Genomic DNA, 20,548 nt, shown 5'->3' on the forward strand with positions numbered 1-20,548 from the left:
CCTACGGTGCCAGACCCACACACCCTGTTGAATGACTTAAAACCTCAACAGAAGTATTTTTCTGTGGTAGACATCAGCAATGCGTTCTTTTCGATACTGATACACCCTGACAGACAGTATTGGTTTGCATTCACATTTCAGGGGAAAAGGTATACATATACGTGACTACCACAGGGATATTGTGAAAGTCCGACAATATTCTCACAAGAAATGGCAAGCAACTTGGCGGGATTTACCCCACCAAGAGGCAGTCAGATTTTACTTTATGTTGATGAGATCCTGCTGGCGGCCCCCACCCAGCAAGATTGCAAAGAAGATACCATAGCGCTATTACGATTTTTAGCCACTGAAGGACAAAAGGTAAACAAAAATAAACTGCAGCTTTGGGAAAAACAAGTCAAACACCTAGGATATGTAATATCCAAAGAGGGTAGAACATTAGATGAGGACAGAAAAGTAGCAATTTACAAGCACCAAAACCCACTACCAAGAAGGAAATGATGTCCTTCCTGGGCACAACTAATTTTTGCCGGAGCTGGATTGCAAACTATGCCTTGGAATCTGCACCACTGACTGACCTGATATATAAAAAGCCTATGGCAGCACAGGACTTGTTACAATGGACACCAGAAGCAGAATCTGCTTTCTGCAAACTGAAACGGTTAATAGCGTCCTCATTAGTTCTGGGATTACCAAACTATCATAAATATTTTTTTCAAACTGTAGATTGTAAGCAAGGTTATAGGACATCAGTGTTAACAACAGCATGGGGACAAGCAACGCCCCATTGCTTATTATTCATCACAACTAGACCCAGTGGCACGTTCTTTACCTCACTGTGTACAAGCAGTAGTTGCAGCTGCAATGGCAGTACAGGCTTTGGCCTCAGTAGTTTTATTCCACCCTCTCACATTGAGAGTGCCTCATGCAGTCACAATTATTTTACTGCAAGAGAAGGTAGCATATCTTTCCCCTGCTAGGCATCTTTCTTGTAGGACTATATTGTTGAGCCAACCTCATATGACAATTGAACGATGCACGACTTTGAACCCTTCTACCTTGCTCCCAACCCCTGCAGATGGCACAACACACTGCTGTCTGCTGGTGATTGAGCAAAAGACACTGCCTAGAAAAGATCTCACGGATGTCCCCTTGAAAGATGCCGAGGTGACATACTACATGGATGGCTCGTGCAAAAGGGGTCCTGCAGGACAGAACCTAGTAGGATATGCAGTAGTTTCTGATACTGAGATTATAGAAGCGAAACCTTTAACACACAACTTATCTGCACAGGCAGCAGAATTGATTGCCTTGACATGGGCATGTACCTTAGCAAAGTGTAAATGTGTGAACATTTTTACTGACAGCCAGTACGCTTTTTCTACTGTACATGTTTTTGTGCAACAGTGGAAAAACCGAGGAATGATAACATCTACTGGCAAACCTATTAATCATGCACAGTTTATTCTAGATCTCTTAGAATCTATTCAGTTACCTCAGAAAGTAGCTATTTGTAAATGCACAGCTCATACCAAGCAACATGATAGGATTTCAAAAGGTAATGCGAGAGCTGATACAGCTGCAAAGCAGGCAGCTTCAGAAGTATTTCTTTTGAATGAGGAACTACAACCCTCTGAGATTTTAGACTTAGAAATGTTAAAGACAATGCAGACACTCACTACGCAAGTTGAGAAACAAAGATGGGTAAAACGAGGAGCAATTCTCAAAAAGGGGCTGTACATCTCTAAAGAAGGGAAACCGATATTACCATCTAATTTGTTTAGATATGCAGCTTTGTTGAGCCATGGGCAATGCCATGTCTCAACAGGGGGGATGGTACAGCTGGTGAACAGAGAGTGTTCACGACATATGGATTCACCAACTATTCTAAAAATATTTGTTTGATGTGCCACATTTGTAACAAACATCATGCACAAGGGGCGTTAAAGCCCAAGCAAGGGAGTTTCCCTACACCACCGTATCCATTTCATACTATCTGTATGGATTTCATAGAATTGAACAAATGTGAAAATAAGAAGTATTGTCTTGTCATTGTAGATATGTTTTCCAGATGAGTGGAAGCCTTTCCGACCAAATATCCAGATGCGGCTACAGTAGTGAAAATCCTTGTTAAAGAAATCATCCCTAGATTCGGCATTCCGGAAGGGATCTACAGTGACAACGGTACACACTTTGTAAACCAAACCATACAACAGTTAAGTAAACATTTTGGTATTTCTTCAAAGAATCATTGTGCATACCATCCGCAATCTGCAGGGCTAGTTGAGAGGCATAATGGGATTTTAAAGAATAAATTAAGGAAATTAATAGCAGAAACAGAAAATAATTGGGTGTACTGTCTGCCCCTGTCACTGTTGAGCATGAGAACTGTTCCGAATGCAAAAGGATCAACTCCTTTTGAAAAACTATTTGGGAGAGCTTATTATATACCTCAGTGGAAACCTCTCATGCCCGCAGACCAGGAAGCTGACTGTACACTAGCAGAGTATATGAGAAATTTGTTGAATTCTAAACATCTGTTGCAGTCAAATTCTGTTTCAGATAAAGAACAAATAGAGACATCGGAAGTGGCGGTGGCACCTGAGGAGTGGATCTGGGTGAAAACACTCAAAAAGAGAAACTGGATGACACCAAAGTGGGAAGGTCCATATCAGGTGCTCCTGTCGACACCTACTGCAGTCAAAATTGCAGAGGGGGCCTCGTGGATCCACCTAACGCACTGCAAACTAGTTAAGAACTTTGAACTGGACAAAAATCTTGTCACATGTCAAGAGCAAAAATGATAGAATCCAGAAAAATCCAAATAAAACTACTTGGAAGAGTTGGTGAAAACAGGAATGCAGAACCATTTCCTCAGAAGTATTGCATAATCATCCTGTTAACTGTACTAGTGAGAATAATCTTTTTGTTGTGGCCATTCCTTTTCCCAGCCACACAAACTGAACTGAATAAACGTGAAGCATTGCTCATAGACTGCCAACTTCAACACTTACCAGGCCATCAAATATGTGTATGCTGAGACTTTCAATGTTTCAAATTGCTGGATTTGCACAGCTTTGCCGACAGCATACGTGGATTATTAATGACTTCAGTCCCCCTAGGAGTCAATGAGACCTGGGAAAACTTGATTTATGATACATCAACTGTTATATCACAAGATATAATAGCATTGCACTTGTCCGTTCCACAAAAAGGGACTGTGTTTTTTTATAAAAATGATACTGTTCAGGTGGGTTGGAGCAATTGCAATGTGACTGTTCCTTATAGATGCTACACTAAAGCTAAACACGCAGGTTCTTATTGTAATACAAACTATGATAAATTTTTTGAATTGATACACAAAACAATTAATGAAGTAAAACATGATTCTGTTCTTTATAAACAACTGTCTATAATTGATAGAAAAATGTTTCATGCAGGACAAGTGTATATTCATAGTAAAGTTACTACTAAAGTAGAGGATTGTTATTTTGTATGTGGTAGGAAAGCATACAAGTGGTTACCTGAGAATTGGTCCGGCAGTTGTTTTTTGGGCTACCTGGTTCTGGCCATATGACACATGGCAGTCTTACCTAGAGGGAAAATTTGGAATGTCCGAGAGGTCGTCAAGAAACCCATCAAGAAACCTGTAAATCCAGTGGGACAAATCGATGCATGCTGGAAAAACCATAATTCTATAGGCAATAAACTGACACACATGGACTTGAGTGACAGTGTTATATCGTGGGCAGATATATTACCAGCATATGAAGCAGTGAAATCAATCTGGGAGCTGAGAAAACTGTCTAAACTTCTCGAAGTAATGAGCAATGCAACTTTTTCCGCTGTAGAATTGGTGACTGATGAACTGAATGCCATGAGAACTGTAGTGCTTCAAAACCGCATGGGTCTTGACTTCACCCCAGTGGTGAGAGGCGGTACTTGCGCTTTAATCCAGGAGGAGTGCTGTTTGTATATTCCCGACCATAAACACGAGATAGACAATCACCTTGAGGTAATTCAGCAAGTGTCAGACATGACTAAACCAGGACCAAACCCACCGACGGACTTTTTCCAGAAATGGTTTGGGGGGGGTGGGGTACTATCCTAATGAACATCCTGATTGCCATTTGTGTAGGAATGATCCTACTGGGAGTATGTGTTTTCTGTGGCATCCCCTGCATGAAAAGACTGATCAAAGACCTTATAGACATGTCAGTTTCAGAAACCTTATATCAAGGTGCCGAGTTTGAAGAACTGTTAAAAAATTGAAAATGCTTTCATAATTTTAAACTGAATGACTCTCTTAACTGCAAATCCTGAGTAGGAAGAGGTTAGGGGAAGAAAAACTGTTTATGCTTATTTTGAAAGTAGAATAAAAGTATTAAAAGGGAAATGTTAGAAAAATATGTATTAGTGTATGTATTAGTAATATGCTTAGTGCATTTAAGGTTTGAAAAGGGTTAACACATTTATTCTATTTTACACTGCATAAATCTGTACAAACTGCAGAAGCTTTCCAATCTTGTATTGTCATGAAATATGCGCAGTTGTAATCTTTGCTTATGCTCTGGAAATTTACAGGGAAGCAGATAATTTCTGCTTGTGTCAGGAAAATAATAGATAGATCCATCACTTGTATTAATGTTATGAGATTTAGACAAGGAGTTCCGCTTATGCTGTGAGAAAATACACAGCTACAGAAGCTATTGATAATAAGAACAAAGACTGCTTGAAAATATGAACTGCTATCAGTGTTTACTTGTGTCTAAGCTAGAAAAGTACCTTGAAATGTAACACATGTATTAGAACTACACAATAGAAGCTTGTAGCGGGCTAAAGCCCCTAAGGTCAGGTTGTTTTTCTCAAATGTTTTTCATAAATCCAGTCATGTCAGCAGAAAATCTGAGTAACATCTGCTGTAGAACAATACAGAAAGTTGTGTTTAATTACGTCAACTATAGAAAGCAACGTTTTGTAGAACAGTATAAGAAGAGCATACTTCCTGTTAGTAGTTGGGCAAAATCCTGTAGGTGCATGTTTTTGTCTCCTTGCTGCAAGTAATAAAAGGTGCCATACCTGAACCTAACGTGAATTGGTCTTTTGAAGTTTTTTCCTTTGACACATTCTTTTTGCAGTACATCTGTGCTTGGCTTACAAGCACAACAGACAATAGGCAAAGCATATTCTAACCCAAGCAATAGTAAGCCTTCCTAGCTTCTGTTGCAAGTAGATGAGATGGTTTGCAAACAGTTTAAATGGGTTAGAACTTTGAATACTTGTGCCTGTCCACTTGTGGGAAAGAATAAGGCAGGGTCAAGGATAAATCCAATGCATCTTTGGGAGATTCCAGAAGTGTTTGTCCTGTTGGGTTCAGTAATGAAAGTGGTGTGGCATTGGCAATCCATTATTTGGTGCCTAGGAGCATTACTGCACTTATCAGCGTTTACACACACATTATTTTTCTGTAACCAATAAAATTAGTTTATAATCCTAAATAAAGTTGACAAATGCTCTAGGAATAGAATGTCTGCATAAGCAAATGTTTTATACGGTAAGTAATCACCATGAAGGTCATTGATAAGCAATCAAAACAGAAATGTACTTGGAACCAAACCTTGAGGGACTCCTGCATTTAGGAGTGTTGCACTTTTACTGCTTGTTGAAACACTCAAGGTTTTAGTAACTAAGCAGTTAGCTAACCAGTTGCATACTTCACTGGCAAAGCCACAAAGCTGCAATTTTTGTACTATGAACTTATAGTCTGTTATTTCAAATGTCCCTTTCAATTCACTAAAGATAGACCTTGTCAGTGGTCTTTGCTCAGTTTTGTAAATGTGTCATTGGTTATGTAGTAGATGTCTGTCAGTGGTCTGAAACTATATTGCCTATAGGATATATTTTTGCAAGTATTGTAAAATTTGTCTGTAAAATTTTGCAGGTAGGTCAATTTTGGGAATAGGTTAGTAATCTGTAGTCTTAGATAATAGTATTTTTAGAAGAAGGTGAATTATGGCATACTTGATTTGTTATGGAGTAGGAAGGATAAGTTATATATGCCAATGGTTTGCAAAAGACTTTTCTATTTTGTTTCAGAAGTGTGTGGAAAGGATGAAGATTGCAGCTTAGGTCGGCAATTTTTTTACACATAGGATCATAGGAGGTTACTAGGCCAACAACCCTTGGACCCTTAAAACCCTAGCCAAATTCATCCCTTATTCCCAAGAGTGTGTTTAAACAGGCACTAAAGTCAGCATCTATCCCCGGTCCAAGAACAACACAGGAACCCCTGGGGTCAGTTTCCAGCTTCCCATCCAGTCATCCAAATTATACTTAGGGTCATTGAGGGGCTCTGCTTAACATGAATTGAAAGCTTGTTCCAAAGTCAAGGTAACCTCTGGGAGATCATCTGTTCCTCCAGCAGGTTCTGCTGATGTTGCATACCAGGTTAAGGTCCCTAGAGCAAGTGATACAGGTGCCATTTGATATAGAACTGTGCAGCATTTTCATTAAAGGAGGATCAGAGATTGCCTTATATGCAAGGCGCAGGTCACCGCTGAAGAGTCTGTATGACACAGAGAAAAATTACAGTGATTTCAGTCTGTCGACATATGGCAGATGCTGGAGACCCTGAGTTTTCTTTGTAAGGAACCTCTGTGGTCCTGCCAATTGCTGCAGGTGCTTAGAGAGATGCATACCAAAAGGAAGAGTTGTACTCTATTATTGGCCTGATGAGAAGAGCACAGGAGGAGTTATAACTTCTCTTTCTGAAGGCAATACCCTTACTTATGAGATGAGCAATATAAAATGCCCTTTTTACTACTGCGGAGACTTGGTGAGCAAAGGTAAGATTGCTGTCAACCTGTTTGCCCAGATCTCTCACCACTGAATGCATGCTTAGAGTACTGCTATTGATGTGGTGGTAGTTTGCAGGAACACTGCCCTTGCTGAAGGAATGATAGTCCCAAACTTAATACAAAAAATGCATTAAGACTTTGGCATTCATTTCTCTGCACAAGTCCCTCTTGCACGATGTTGACATCATTAGGGGACTCTCTAACCGCTCCCAGTTTGTAGTCATCAGCAAATTGTCAGCCACAGACCTTTAGTTTTTGCCTGGACTTCAAAGAAGTAAATTTCAAACAGTAGGGGTCACAGAACCGATCCCTGTGGAACACCACTGGTTACGGGTCTGCTGGAAAAGGTGGAGTCTCCCATTTTGACTGTATGAATTCTGTCAGTGACCAGTTTGCAACCCACCTGACAATATATGGGTTGATATCCAATTGGGCGAGTGTTATCAAGGATACCAGAGTAGGGGATTGTGTCAAAGGCATTGAATAAGTCAAGGTAGGCTGTGTGCACAGATTTACCAATTGATCCAGAGCATCGGAGTTTACAAAAGCCAGGAACCTTTGAGCAAGTGAGTTAGAATTTACCCAGTCAATAGACAGGTAATTAAAGTTACCCAACACTAGGGTGTTTGGTTTATCTTGAGTGACTCAAGTAATTCCAAGTAGGCTGAATGGATGCCCTGGTTCATAGAATGAGGAGGGGGGGGGGTCCTATAGCTGGAAAGGACTTGAAGACTGGTCTTACCAACAGTCAATTGCACCTGAAGTCAGAATTGTGGTGTATAATCCAATCTGGAGGTGCATTTATCTTTAATGAATAATGATACACCACCTCCTTTAGTTCTCATACCTTCAGTTTGTGGTCTGAATGTGTGGAAGGAAATGTAACCTGGTATGTCTGTGGTGCCCTCTGCAGCCTTAAACCAAGTCTCTGTGACTGCACAATGTCAGCATCTTCCAAGGTAAGAACTGCATCCAGGGAGTGCTAGACTTATAGCATTTAGCAGCAAAACCTTGAGGTTGTTTTTAGTGGTTATTTTTATGTTGTTTTTAGTGGTTATTTTTATGCTGGGAATTTTGCAGTTGTGACATTGCCTAAAAAAGGCACTATGGGGGTGGCAAGAGCCTTAGCCAGTAACCGAAAACCCAGTGGTGACAGATGAAGACCATCTCTGGCAAAGCATCAAGGCCTGTCGACCATATCATTCCAGGCTGACAGATACTGGATCCCATTAGACATCAATTTAATTATTTTCTGGTTGTAGCTGGATAACTTCCAAGTACAGTGTAAAACAAGGTCAGAGTCAAACATAAATGAGGGTGATTTGAGACAGAAAAGAAGCAGTCCTTCTACAGAAGGTAAAAATAACAGCCCTTAGAGTGACTCTGACAGAGTGAAAAAAACATTTGTTTTTAGTTCTGGGGTGTAATTTTCCTTTAATGGGTAGAATACAAATGATTTATAATGTTTGTAACTGGGGGTGTTTGTGATGTAAAATGTTTGCAACTAGGATTGTGTCGTGGTTTGTTTTCATTTATATAAATGTGTGATTGCTTATGTTGTAAATGATGGTTTAATAAAGATGATAATTCAATAAAGGTGTTTGAAGGGTAATTGATACTTGCTTTATCTTGACACCTTTCATATGTGGCCTTGTTACTTTTTATCTTATTTAATTTTTTAATAGCTGCTTATCTCTTTTCATTTATACCTTTTGCACTGCCTTAAGTACATAAATGGTATATGCACACCAATGAACTGGTTTAAAAGGTCTCACTTGTCCTGCAAAAACTACATATTACATATCCTAGTTAATCATTGGCAACTTATACAGTGAACTGTTTATAGAATAGAATACCACAATATCACCATGGTTCTTCAAAAGAACTGTCATCTGGTGCACTCCAGGATTCAGTCCTTCAGCTATTCCTCTTTAGAATGTTAATAGTTTGGAGCTGACCAAGTCTGCCATCATAAACTCTGCAGAAGACATCAAGATCCCCCGAGAAGGCCTGCTTCAAATAGCTGGTGTCAAAACCATGGACATAAGTGTGCAACTGTTGTCCTGCAGAGCAAGCATGAGGACTCTTATACTAGCACTTAACACACTCTTGAAAGTTAATTCCCTAGTTGGAAATCTTGGAGCCTGATGACTATGAACTGTCCTTTGATCCTTTTTTATTGCACAGCTTATTATATCTAAAAGGTACTGCATCCAGATCCATTAGGCTGACCATGGAATACAATGCTCCTTTCAGCATGAACCTGTCTAAACTTTTGTCATCTGTAATAAAGAGAAGAAAACAAATCCACCTATTAGTAGAAAACCAACTTCAGAAAGGAAGCTACTACACACACACACTGGCTTGGAAAACACCACAGACATTTTATTGAGTTTTTAATTCACAAGTAGCTTTTTGTCTGCAAGGAACATGGACTTCATCAGAATAAAAGGCATCCTCCAAAGTGCACTTTGAAACTTTGAATAACTGGTAATCCAATAAACCAGTTGTGAAGTATCTTAAGTTTAAAAGGAAAGCACGGATAAATGACTTCTCAAAATAAAAGCATTGCTTTAATAATATTCATTTAAAAGCATTGCTTTAATAATATTCATTTAAAAGCATTGCTTTAATAATATTCATTTAAAATCTATGTAAATAAGATTGTGTGGCAATGTTTAGAAAAGAAAATAAATAAAATTCACAAACCAAAAGGCATATAAATAAGGACATATAAATATGTACATGTCATATTTTTCTAAGATATTATTCTTACATTCAGTTTAACCTGCCAGGTTACATCACAGTTTATTGGCTATTTGATTTAGGACAGTAACAATAGAAGTACATTTGTTAGCACCACAGAAGTGTGTGGTGTCTATAGCCTTATTTGCCATACAAGTTCTCTTAGTTTGATACAGTCCTTCCAGAAGTCCTGTGCATACAGCTGAATGCCTATACAGAGCATTCTTCTTGTTACATTTTAGGATGTCATAGTTGTGCTTGTTAATACATTTTCTTAGTTGCCTGTCAGTTTTTCCGATGTAAAAAGATGGACAGATGAACAAATTGCTATGTACATTATCCCCTTGGTTAAACAATTTTCATCTTGTGCAAAAACAACAGATTTTAAACTGTTGCTAAGTCAGACTAGTTGCCATTTTAAGTGCCTTTACATTGAATGCTTTTATTACTACTAGCTCTTTTATCAATAAACTTTGGTCTTGATCCTACTACATCTTTCAGCCTATCGTCACTAGTCAGGATGCACCAATACCAGTTTATGTCTTTTACAACATAAGATCCTGTATTATACTGCAAGGCAAGGACTCTTCAATAAGTTGGGTGATTTTTCTGGTCAAGTTTTGTGAGGAATCAATGTAATTCGAGCTTTCTAAAGGCATTCCTCCTTTTCCAAAATTAATATTAACATTACTTGGGGTGTTGAGAAGAATCCCCAGAAGAGGGCAGTATCTCTTTCCTCACCTCCTAACAATGTTATCACGAATAGATTTTACCAAAGAAATTGGGTATTGTCTTTCTATAAACATATTCTCTAACTTGACCCTTTTCTTATCAAATAAATTTCTATCAGATACCATATGCATCAATCTTACAAACTGGCCTTTGACCAGACTTTTCTTTTGAATAAAGGGGTGGGCACTATTATAATGCAAATAATCATTCAAAAATACGGGTTTTCTGAAGATTAGATGGAAAACCCTCTAGAGGTTTATGTGATGATTGTATCTAGATAATTTATTTTGTTTACCTCTATTTGTTGGGAGAACTTTAGAAAAGGTGTAGACTGGTTGATGTATTCAAAATCTGGGATGACCACAAGATCACTGGATGATAAATAGGTCATCTAAAAATGCTAAAATACAGTTGTGTTTTGTAAACACACAGCTTCTTTCCCAGAACATCACCAGATTTGCTAAAATGGGGACACATGCCACCCCATAGCTACTAACTTAATATGCTTAAAAATTTCACCTTCAAACCAGATGTAATTGTTCTCTAATACCATTTCCATAAAATCCATTTATAGTCTAATTTTCCCTGTTGTCAAAAAATTAAAGCCAATTTTAATGCCTCATAAAATAATTCTAACCCTATATTTTGAGAAATGCATGAAAATAGGTCTATGACCTCTACGGTTAGGATACAATATCTTTATCTCAGAAAAAAAGAGTTTTTATCTTCCTCAGGAAATCCCATGAAGCATGGACCATGTGGGTCTCGAGGCCCTGTACAAGTTTTAAAATCCTGTCCACCATCGCTGCAAATGGGCCTAAAAGTAGCATTAATTAAGTTCTTATGTACTTTTTATTCTCGGTTCTTGACTTTTTGTATTTTTACCTCTCGAATTGTGCCCGATTTATTTTGGTTCAGCTGTAATAATCACATGATTTCTTATAAAAAAGCCAAGGTCATAGCCTCTTCCCCTCTTCAGTTTCATACAGGCCACCGACAGGTGACCTCTGCCTTGTGAGTAGAGTTTCAACAGGTCTTGTTCTATCAGGCCTATTACATATTCAAAAGTCCTATGGTCTCAAGGGATATTTATCTCTTGCAACATAAGTAGAACATGTTGGAGTGATAAGTTTGTATGACAGAGAATATCACTCCTACGGAATAGTCATCCCCTCCACAAAGTAAAGTATTTCTCGTACTTCTTACTGTATTCAAATATAAACTGAATGAAAAACTGCCATGGGGGTGCAAGGCTAGGCTTCTTAAAATCTCATATATAAATCGACAGCCAGGTAAGTGTCTAGGACCTTTATTGAAATAATGGACCTTGCTTAAGTTGTGTGAATATTTACCTAGGTAGCTTCTTATGACTTGTTTTAGTTCTCCAACACATATGTAGAAGTAACCATTTGCATTTTGCAATGTGTTGTTTTAACACCGATAGAAATGTGCACGCAAATATAGTATTATAAAAAGACTCAGATTCCAAGACAAGTGGGTTTACTGCACTGCTCTTCCCTTTTGCATCCAAGATACAGAGAATGTGCAGCCTTCCTCCTTAGCAGTATGTCATCCACCTCCAAGCTGCATCCTTTCAGTAAACCTATACCGAGAGTAGCCATCCTTAGTTCACATATGGCAGGATTGATTGGTTTTACATCCAGCTTTTTCTCAACAGAGCTATCCCATGTATCCCAGTTTGGGCAACTGGACACCATCTGGCCAATAGCCAATTGATCCAGGGCTGCTGGGTCTTATGGTAGGAACAAACTGGCCAATAGGGCACATACACACATTGCACTGTTAACATGGGTCCCTGGTGTAGGTCAGAATAGACTAGGTGCTCAACCCACTTATAACCAGAAAATATTCATGACCGTTTTTGGTGACATTAGTACATGTGACCAGATAATCTGGAGACAGTTTTTACATCTTTAAGTGTCTAGGCCTGATACAGCACTCAAGTCTATGATCCATGTTCTCCTGTCTGGAGGATACTGTACACCACATTTGGTCTAAACCACTCTTACCCAAATAAGCACCATCTATACCTCTCAACTGTCCTTTTCCCAAAATGTCCAGGTTTTTGACTCGTTTTTGGTCTGTTCCTCGTAAAATGTGTTTTTTTTCCTGGCATGTCACAGAGGGTTGAAGTCACTACATAACATTTGAATTTCAGACTTCATATTCTTCAGGAAATACATGCTAATACAAACCCTGTTCTAGCAGCATTCTACATTTATAAGAGAAATATTTAAAACCATTCCCTATTTTGGGGCTTTTTTCCCATCATTATTTTAGTGTTTGCCCACATTTCTTGCACTTGAGAGGTATGTATGGTATGATATAGGGAAATATTGCCAGCCCAGGTATCTGGAATTAATTTTGTACATAATTCTATGTCATTTGTGAATATTGATATGATTTATGCAGAACTTTATGTCATGTGCTGAGCTAAAATGTAACCACAGCATGCCCTGCTGACTTAGAACAGAAATGCATATAAACTATATAACCAGTGCAAATGTATCTTTTTAACAATAGAAAATAATTTTAAATTAGACTGCTTTAAGTTTGTGCTATAAAAGTTCTTTCTCAGTTTCAGTGTAGCATAATGAATGTAGCATAATGAATGTTTAGAGCTAGACATTTTGTATTGTCTTGAAAGAGAAGTAATTACTAGGTTTAAAATGTAAAAGTGTTTTATTGTTTTAGGACTTTCAGGATCTGGGCAAACATTTGAGAAAGGTATATTTTAACACATGAGATGTTAAATTCTGTTAGTTTTTGTTTTAGCCTGGGAACTGAAGTCAGGTGACAAAACAGTAATGTCATCCAAGCTAACCCAACAGTAATATTTAATATTGATTTAAGGACTCTCTCAGACAGAGACTGTGCATCTTTTATTTTGTCTTGGACCCAACAAGAACATCCACTCATCATCATCACTTGCCTTGCTGCAAGTAAGATTTAGGGCATAGTATCTCTCTTAGATATAGATAAGACTATAGTACAGATTAGTTTAAATGTTTTCTGTATTTATTTGAGACTGTCCTGCAATGTTTTCTGTATTTATTTGAGACTGTCCTGCAATGTTGTTTTAAAATATTTCCTGTGATTTTGCAGTCAGAGTATTGTCTTATTCTTTTTATTATTAAACATATTTAAACCCATCTTTGTGGCCGATATTTATGCAACATATTTAAGCTCTTACAGTACTTGCATATGTTATTTGGCAACACTGCACAGGCCACTCTTAAATAGCCTTGCAAGTCTTGGTCAGACTACCATTTGGATAATAGTAACATTACACAGTAGGATTGGTCACCCTTTATAAAGGGCCTTATAGTAGCTGATAAGTAGGGGTTGGTGGCAGTGGAAACTACCTTATAGTCTGGGCAGAAGGGGGCATAGCTAGTAAACCTATGCCAGCCTTCCCCAGGTGTGTGCATATATAATTATATAATATATATATATATATATATATATATATATATATATATATATATATATATATATATATATATAATAAATCAAATATCAAAAGTGTGTCAGCTATTTGGGCAGGGACACAAAGCACTGTTAGAGGCTTGGCCCATCAGCTGAGATCTTAACCCTATAGCTGTGCAAGTGGGGAGTCTTATTGAAGATCTGTAAAGAGGGAGAAACCAGCCCCAGCCTGAATGTGAGCTGTGTGTGCTCTTAAGGGAATTTGCACTTTACTGTGTATGTACTTCTCAACCTCCCAGTGTGTACATCCCCTAGCTGTTGCCAGTGGTGAGGAATGAGTCTCCTTGATTACTGGGCCATTGCAGTGATGTCACATATGGCACCATCCAGAGTTTTTTGTTGCTACCCACAGTTCCATTATTCAGTGAATCTATGATAGAAACACCCACCATATTTTTGGGGGAATGCAGAGACACAGGAAGGATAACATACAAAAGTCAACACAGGCATTGTCCTGAGGTTAGGCTGAAACCCTGTACCTCATGCATGGTAAATGAAGACCTTGACCATTAAGCTAGCTGTGTCTTCAACATAAAAGGAACATTACATTCCAAGTAGTAGTTGAGTAATGTAATTTGGAGGCTTCAACCTTGGGTCCCTTTTGAATGTGGGCTTGATCCAAGTATGGCTAACTCGAACAAAACATATACATTTTATAAAGCTATATAAATCAGTTAACAGGAGCATATGTTATTTTTCATTTTTTTATATGATTTTTTTGGCCCTAGCACCACTTTAGTCCCTTCCCAAGTAGACTTGGGAATGGGGTATCATTAATGTAGTAGGAGAGAAGATTTGTTTGTTTAATACAAGTGAGTAGAACTTGGATAGGGAAACAAGCAGTCCCTAACTTGTAGCAGAGTGTAAACAATACCTCCTACACAATACACACAGTCCCAGGGTGGGTAAGAGCAAGATGTCTGCCCTAATCTTCCCACCTCTGCTGCTGAAATATCAGCATTTTTGTAGCCATAGCACCATGCTCCTGCCTCCCCCTCCTGTGTGCCTATGGTTAAAAAAAAAAAAAACACCCTTTTCTGAGGGCGGACTGAAGGCATTAGCAGTTTGCTCCACCCTTCCCTCTGACCATCCCTTTATCACTTGGTTTCACTATTTAATACAGTAAACATGGATGTTATGAGTACAGATATCTACGCTCTGTTTCACAGCTGTAACTGCAAATCATGCTCAGGTGGCTTACTGTTCCTTCTCAAATGTTTCTATTTTAGAGGAACATACCTATTTTCAGGCTCTGTTTACCTCTGTACATGATGTGCCCCTTTTGGAGGCGTATCCTTATTTTCAGGCTCAAGTAACCCCTTCAACACAATTTTTGAAAATGTCTAGTACACAGAAAACCACATACTACATGAACAACTTAGAGGAGGACACATCTTACTCTCCCTTTTTCAGGAGCAAAAAAATTGTGTAGAATTTTACAATGCAGTTCATTAAAGTCCACAAATTTTACACTCACTCTCTCTGATAATGTGCTTGTATGTTTTCATCATTTTTATCACACACTGATTTTTAAAACTGCATTGGGGTAGGTTACCACATTCCTAGTGAAGTGGGAAGAGTTATATGCAGTTGAATATTCCCATTTTATGCTAATTAAATGTCCAAAGTTTTGGCTGGGTGTACCTACTTTTCAGTGTTCTTTCTGGACATGTACATAATCTTTTCAAAGCATGTTAATAGGCAAATGTATTTATTTTTATTTGACAGTTTACTGGGAAAATCTGACTGGGTGGATGCACATTTTCAGAAGAGGCCCAGGGAGAAAAGCTCCAGAGACAATTAAAAATTTATTGCAGGGGCCATTTAAGAGGAGTATTTTTGTAGTATAGAATTCAAGGCTAGGCAGATGGCTGGGTAATGATGATTTTATGTTTGGTGATTAACTGAATATATTTTAGGTAGTTCTAGCCAGTTAATAGTTTTCAGTGCAGTGCAGTGGTGGGTACAGCATTGAAAATTTCATGCAAATCTGGTCATTTTATTGTAACATTGTTCAAGTTTTTGAGAAAGTCAGATACAAGTCAGATATGAAGATTAGTGAAGATGGGGGCTCCATAAAGAAGGGAAGGCAGAAGATAACCATTTACAAGGGTGCATCCGGATGTGGAGGTGAGGAAGTTTCTAACTCTACTGTAGAGTAAGCTTAGATTTTGCTGTGTTCTTTTGATGACATTTTGTATGTGTAAATCAAATTTAAAGGTTGTCTTTTATGGTCATGCCTAATAGCTCTAGTACACAGCTGTAACATGCTCAGGCCCCTGTGATCAAATAATAAAGTTCAACTCAGTGTTTATAAACCAACTAAATTGGCAGGGTAATTCCCTGGATTCTCACTCCATAGCTAAATATGGAATAATATGTCCACATCTGTAAGGACAGATATCTCAAGTCCTTCACACACATGTGGCCATGCTGTAGTCAAGGAGATTATGGCCAGTAACATGACCACGTCCATTCCTTTTGGCAAACTTTAGATTTTTTTTTTTTTTTTTTGGTGTACCACTGTAGAAGGGGGGCCTTTGGTGTGTAGCCTTTTTACAGGTGAATTTCTGTCACACAGCTTAAAAACATGCATGCAAACCTTACAGATTTGTCTCCCAAAACAAGGCAGCAAGATACAGTCCCTTTTTCCACATTGCACAAAAAATGCTGCTAGCAGTTTGCGATACAAAGTAGCCATGTTTAGCAGGGCACCTTTGGCTGTTCCCTAGACCAGGGAACTGCACTACAGTTTGAGCCTAGTTTCCCACCCCATTTCAGGTGCACATTTGTCCTACAGAATGTATACAGGTCAGCATTATTCAATCATGCATCATGTCTGTCCATATATACACTACATGGAGGTTAAAATTTCAACTGCACAAAACGCATTAGTGGCAGGACACCCACTTTAGCAGTCTGAATGATTATAGGTGTATAGGATGAATGTTACAAGACAGCACATGCAGGTGTACTGGATAGCACAATTAGATTCATTTACCTTCATCTCACATACCAATTAATCTACAGCTGAGTAATTATGAGAGGAAATCAATGGAGTAGTTGGCTTTGAAGTTCAGAAAAAATATATATTTATAAAAATTGTGCGCTTAACCTGATAAAGTTTGTGTTTGTTAAAGCTTGCATGGCAGTATCAAAATAGGGAAGATTCTCATTTCTATACATTAAAATAGGGAAGATTCTCATTTCTATACATTTTATACAACATTAAGTGTAATTTTTTTGCTGCCATCACTTACATTTATTCCCATCCTCTGATGACTGTTGGGTAACCTGCTTTGTACAAAATTAGCCTGCTATATTAAGGACTTACCATTGGAAGGACTGAAGAGCGGAGAGATGCAATGATTACTGGCTTTGCATTGTGAGTGTACATGGATTCCACTGCTACAACATTTAGCTCATCCCCAGCTTCCGCACCTAAACAAATCTTTGGAAATAAAGATGGTTAGCGGCACATTTTCATAATTACACATGCATTTTACTTTTGGGAGACCAGTGATACATAGTGAAGATTAGAGCAGCAAGTATATAAAAACTTATGTTTGTTTTCCAGCGAATTACAACAGTGTAAAACATTTTCAGTGGAAGCCCAGGGAGAAATGCTCCGCTGTGGACACAACCGGCACTTTAAAACATACTAGGGATAATGCACTATGCAATAACCAGTGATACAACATACACCATGATAGTGCAGTTTAGTGCAAGGCATTCAACATGCACCATAATAGTGGTTTAGTACAAGGCATTCAACATGCACCATAATAGTGCTGTTTAGTACAAGGCATTCAACATACACCATAATAGTGCTGTTTAGTGCAAGGCATTCAACATACACCATAATAGTGCTGTTTAGTGCAAGGCATTCAACATACACCGTAATAGTGCAGTTTAGTACAAGGCATTCAAAATAATATTCACATACTAAGAGGAATGAGAAGACCTTCATGAAGACAAAATATAATTTGTATACGCTGTTACTTCACAAAAAAGGCAGACAGGTTGCTTTACACTTTTAGTGGGTTATTTAGTACTGCTTTTCCATTTCAAAAATGCCCTTAAGTAACTTATGTCACTAGAAAAAAGTAATCAGCAAATTTGAGGATTGGAGATAGCAGTCTACCTGTATGACAAAGCTTAACATTTTAGGAAGGACCCCCGGTACCATTTTTTCTTAACGGAAGAGCACACATGCCAGGAGAGGGAGAAAGCCTTGGTGAAACGTGCAGCTAATCCCTTCATTATAATTGTAGGATCAGTTTTTCTGGGCTTAAAATTACACTCCCATGCATTCTAGTGTTTAGAAACTGTACAAAAATGTATTATGGGGTCATCGTAAATGTAGTTTTGTAAGACACATCACTAAAACATACGTGAAGGAGTGGATACATGCAGTGGTAAAGAAGAGCATAATCAAGGTTTAGGTGTACCTTACTTTGGTAAGGCAGTCTAACTCACAGTGCTTAAGTGGAATGCAACAGTGTGCCCTTAGAGGATGACCAGTGAAAACCTACATAAAAAGTACAATTTCGTTCTAGTTTGCAGACTTGAAGCAAGCTCAGGTTTCATCAAAATACCAGAAATATATAAATGGCTAGAAGTATATTCATTATGGCAATAGCTACATTTACATACATCAGTCTTCTATACAAGAGACTTTCAAACTGATGGAAAGAACAAGTGTTCTTCCCTGCTGGCTGGACTTTAAACTCTTCAACCAAGACTATCTTCTCAGGTCTATTCATTGTTGCAAAGAATATAAACTTTTTTCCTATTGAGCAAGACCCCAGAGTTATTCAGTCTGGTATGGAGCTGATCAAAGCCACTCGACTGTTGGCCGTGACTTAATCCATACGTTGACAGAATGGAAATGGGTACATAATCCACACAGTGAAGGGGTTCCCATGCACCGTAGTAGTCTAGCATATTATAGATACAGATATAGAAGGAAAGTAATGGACCAAGAAGTACTTGTAGCATAAGCAATCAGCAATGGGGTCAATTTAACACTGTCCAGTGCATGATCTGCAGAACAACTTGATGAATGGAGTCAGCAGACAAAGTTCAGGTAGCAAAGAACAATGTGATTAACTGTGTTAAATGATTTGGAGAAATGAAGGCAGAAAGCATAAATATGACAAATTTACTTCTTCACAAGGGAAATTCACTTGATTAAGTAGAGGTTGGCATAATGGTTAAAGTGTTTATTTTACAGACACAAGGTACAGGGTTTGATTCTCGCCTGGGGTAATTGGATAGGCTTAAAATAGCCCACAAGGGCATTTAGCCTAGTACGAGCCTATAAGACCACTGTGAATGATGATCAATCATCCCCCTCCCCCATCTTCAACATGGTGTTGTGTCAACTAATGCCATCTGCCTTGATTCAGTGCCACTGTCCTGCCTTCAAACAGTCATACCAGACTGTCACAGGTCTCTCAGAAACCATACATCTCTTTGCTGGGTACCCTCGTTTTCTTTTTATTGTGTCTGTCAGACTTTTTTTAAAGAAAAAAACCACTCCAGCCCCTATTGACACAGACCAGTCTCTCCTGACATCACTGTTATGAAATTTTTTTTATATAATATCTTTCATGCCTGCCTTCTGATTTTGACCCCCTGCAGTTTGCGTACAGAGCTAACTCATCATCATGGCATGCTGCCTCAGTCAGATCTCTTCACTCACTCACTTGAGCATTTAGAGGGCAAAGACTACTATGTGAGGATGCTGTTCGGACTTCTTCAGCTCTGCATTTAATACAGTAGTACCAATGCAGATGATAGAAAAACTGGCACATTTATGAATTGGTAATGAATCGGTAAACATCTCTGTAACTGGATCCTGGACTTCCTGATTGAGAGACCAGAGGGTGTGTTCAGGTAAGAACACAGTGCATCACGATTAACACTGGGGTTCCACAGGGATGTGTTCTCAGTCCACTGTTATTTACCATCCTGACCCACAACTGCTATGTCGAGCACAAGTCCAAAAAATATCATCAGCTTTGCTGATGACAAATTGAGGTTCACCACAAAGAAGGATGAAAGGGCATACAGAGAGGAGGTAGCATCTCCAATCTGTTGGTGCGAGGAAACAACTTTGACCTGAATGTAGGCAAGACCAAAGAGATTTTATTTACTTCAGGAAAAGAACAAACCACCCAGGTTCAATGGCGAGTGCGTGGAGAGGGTTAAGAGTATGAAATTCCTGGGTGTACACACAGAATCTCTCGTGGTCAGAAAACACCAGCCAACTGGTTAAGAAAGTGCACCAACACCTCCACTTTTTTAAGAAGGCTGGGAGGGAGCTAAACTTCCTCCTCATTCTCTCCACCTTCTGTAGAGGTGCAATAGAGAGCATACTCACCTGCAACTTCACATTCTGGTTTGGAAACTGCATAGTTACAGACAGGAAGGTGCTACAAAGAGTGGTGAGGGTTGCAGAGAAGGTAACAGGTTCCAGTCTTCCATCGATACATCTTTATTCTGCAATAAGCATCCAAAAGGCCACCAAAATAATATAAGAAAACACGCATCTTGCGCATGGACTGTTTTAAGCATTTGGCATTAGGCAGGAGATATTGCAGCATCCACTGCAGAACTACAAGATTCAGTAACAGTTTCTACCCTACAGTGATTAGACTTCTGAACTCTGGCACTAGTCCCAGGGGTCTGGACACACA

At 38.7% G+C, this 20,548-nt stretch overlaps 1 protein-coding gene across 3 annotated transcripts in view; it reads right to left on the minus strand.

The window, feature by feature from the left end:
* Positions 1-20,548, minus strand: part of LOC122810955 (nucleoplasmin-like) — a 129,390-nt gene that overhangs the window by 48,224 nt on the left and 60,618 nt on the right. For all 3 annotated transcript variants that reach the window (XM_044082483.1, XM_044082482.1, XM_044082484.1), the window contains exon 4: positions 17,179-17,295. In XM_044082483.1, the coding sequence (XP_043938418.1) occupies positions 17,179-17,295 (117 nt within the window). The remainder of the gene's footprint in view (positions 1-17,178; positions 17,296-20,548) is intronic.

This window comes from Protopterus annectens, chromosome 9.part0 (assembly GCF_019279795.1).
Source record: "Protopterus annectens isolate FY-2018-M chromosome 9.part0, PAN1.0, whole genome shotgun sequence".
Taxonomy (NCBI): Eukaryota; Metazoa; Chordata; order Ceratodontiformes; family Protopteridae; genus Protopterus; species Protopterus annectens.